Source organism: Camellia sinensis, unplaced genomic scaffold (genome assembly GCF_055761805.1).
Source record: "Camellia sinensis isolate YWXY unplaced genomic scaffold, ASM5576180v1 Unanchor3, whole genome shotgun sequence".
NCBI lineage: Eukaryota > Viridiplantae > Streptophyta > Magnoliopsida > Ericales > Theaceae > Camellia > Camellia sinensis.
Window position 1 is genome coordinate 22,034,160 of NW_028129178.1, and position 1,700 is coordinate 22,035,859.

A 1,700-nucleotide genomic window follows, 5' to 3' on the forward strand; every position below is an offset into this window, starting at 1 on the left:
ATGGCTTCGACACGTACTTCGCCGCGTAACCACTCGAAAAGCAAAAGCGTTGTCACTGACAAGTCAAGCAGTCTTGAAGAGACACAAAATCAGTTAAGCCACAAGGCGTCATGGGACAGTAACTCAGTTCGAGTTTTCCTCCAGTTGATTGCAAATGAGATTAGTAAAGGAAATCGTCCATTCTTAGTCCTCAGCCAAGCAGGGTACAAGTCATTGGCAAGGAAATTTGAGAAAAAAACAGGAAAAAAACATGGACTGAAACAGTTGAAGAATAAGTACATGACCTTGAAAAAAGAGTGGCAAGCGTGGACAAAGTTGATGGATTCAAGCAAGGGAGTGTCCGGGATAGGCTTTGACTATGACACCGGGTTGTTTCAGGCACCTGACGAGTGGTGGGACAAGATGGAATTAGTAAGTACATGTACAAACAAGTTTTATATTTGTCATTTACGGATACATTTTTTACTTCTTCATTTAACTTCAATAGAATTTATTTATATGAAATATTTCATACATCTATATTTCTGCAGATCAACAAGGCGTGTGCGAAATTCAGGAAAAAAACTTTGGAACACCGTGACTTGATGGAGACGGTCTTCATGGGGGCATCAGCTACTGGGAAGCATCATTGGACCCCGGGAGAGAACTTTCCCAAACCTGCTGAGGACTCATCTGATTCAGTGCGTAGTTTGGGAGCCCAGCCATTTGCTGATTCGATACCCGCAGGAGTACAGGACGTGGATTCTGATACTTCACTGGAGCATGTTCCGATTGAAAAGGCAAAAAGGAGAAAGACGCCATCAACAAGTGTTTCAAAGTCGAAGAAGGGAACAAGTGGTGCATCCGTTATTGCGGAAAGCATGAACAGAATGACAGATGTGGTGCGTTCGAAGAATCAGCAGGTCACGGTGAGGCATCTCACAGGCAACGAATCGCTGTACACTATTTCTGAGTGCATGCATAAACTGAGCAGTATTCCATCCCTGATTGGTACACCGTTATTCCACTTCGCCTCCACACTTATGGATAACGCCGATTACCGGGAGGTCATGATGTGCTAGCCTCATGACGACCACATCATTGGATGGCTTACACAGAAGCAGCTCCAGTGTACTGCGTCGGCGCCTTTTGCAAACCTGTTTGGGGGTCGCCGGATGTGATGTAGCGGTGTTACGAGTGTTGAAGATGCATGTCCTTCTCTTCCTTTTTAAAACTTTGACTTATGGTATTGTTGGCACTGTACTAAAACAGGATGGTGGTGTGTGCATGTTTTCATTATGTCGTTTTTGTTTTTTTATTACTAGCTACGGGCAGCAACAAGTTTTAGGTAAGTGCATGGGTTGACGGAACGGAAGCATGGTTGTGCTTCGTTTTTGGGAAATGAATGGGATGTTTATGTTATAATATTTTCTGTGGGTACGTTTAAGATAGGGAATTACGTTTTACTTGTACGCTTTTGAATGCCTATATGTCGCAAGTTCATTTGTTAGTTTAGTTTGCTGGCTAGTTTTGTGGTTGTTACCACCATGGCCCCCCTGTAAAGCATAAGTTGAACAGCTTCTTTTTTTTGTGCAATTCATATGATCATGCGTTCCAAATGACATTGGTGACGGCATTACTTTGATTAAAAACAATGTCGGCATTTTCTAATTGCAAACTTCAATAAAATTTAAGTCAATGAATCACGTGCCAACTGATTG

General features: G+C 42.6%; 1 protein-coding gene across 1 annotated transcript; it reads left to right on the plus strand.

Moving 5' to 3' along the window:
- On the plus strand, positions 1–1,445 carry LOC145816226 (L10-interacting MYB domain-containing protein-like). Its single transcript, XM_082912530.1, has 2 exons — positions 1–411; positions 531–1,445. The coding sequence occupies exons 1-2, from the start codon at positions 1–3 to the stop codon at positions 1,059–1,061; spliced, it is 942 nt and encodes a 313-aa protein (XP_082768656.1). The 3' UTR covers positions 1,062–1,445.
- The last annotated feature ends 255 nt before the right edge of the window (positions 1,446–1,700 follow it).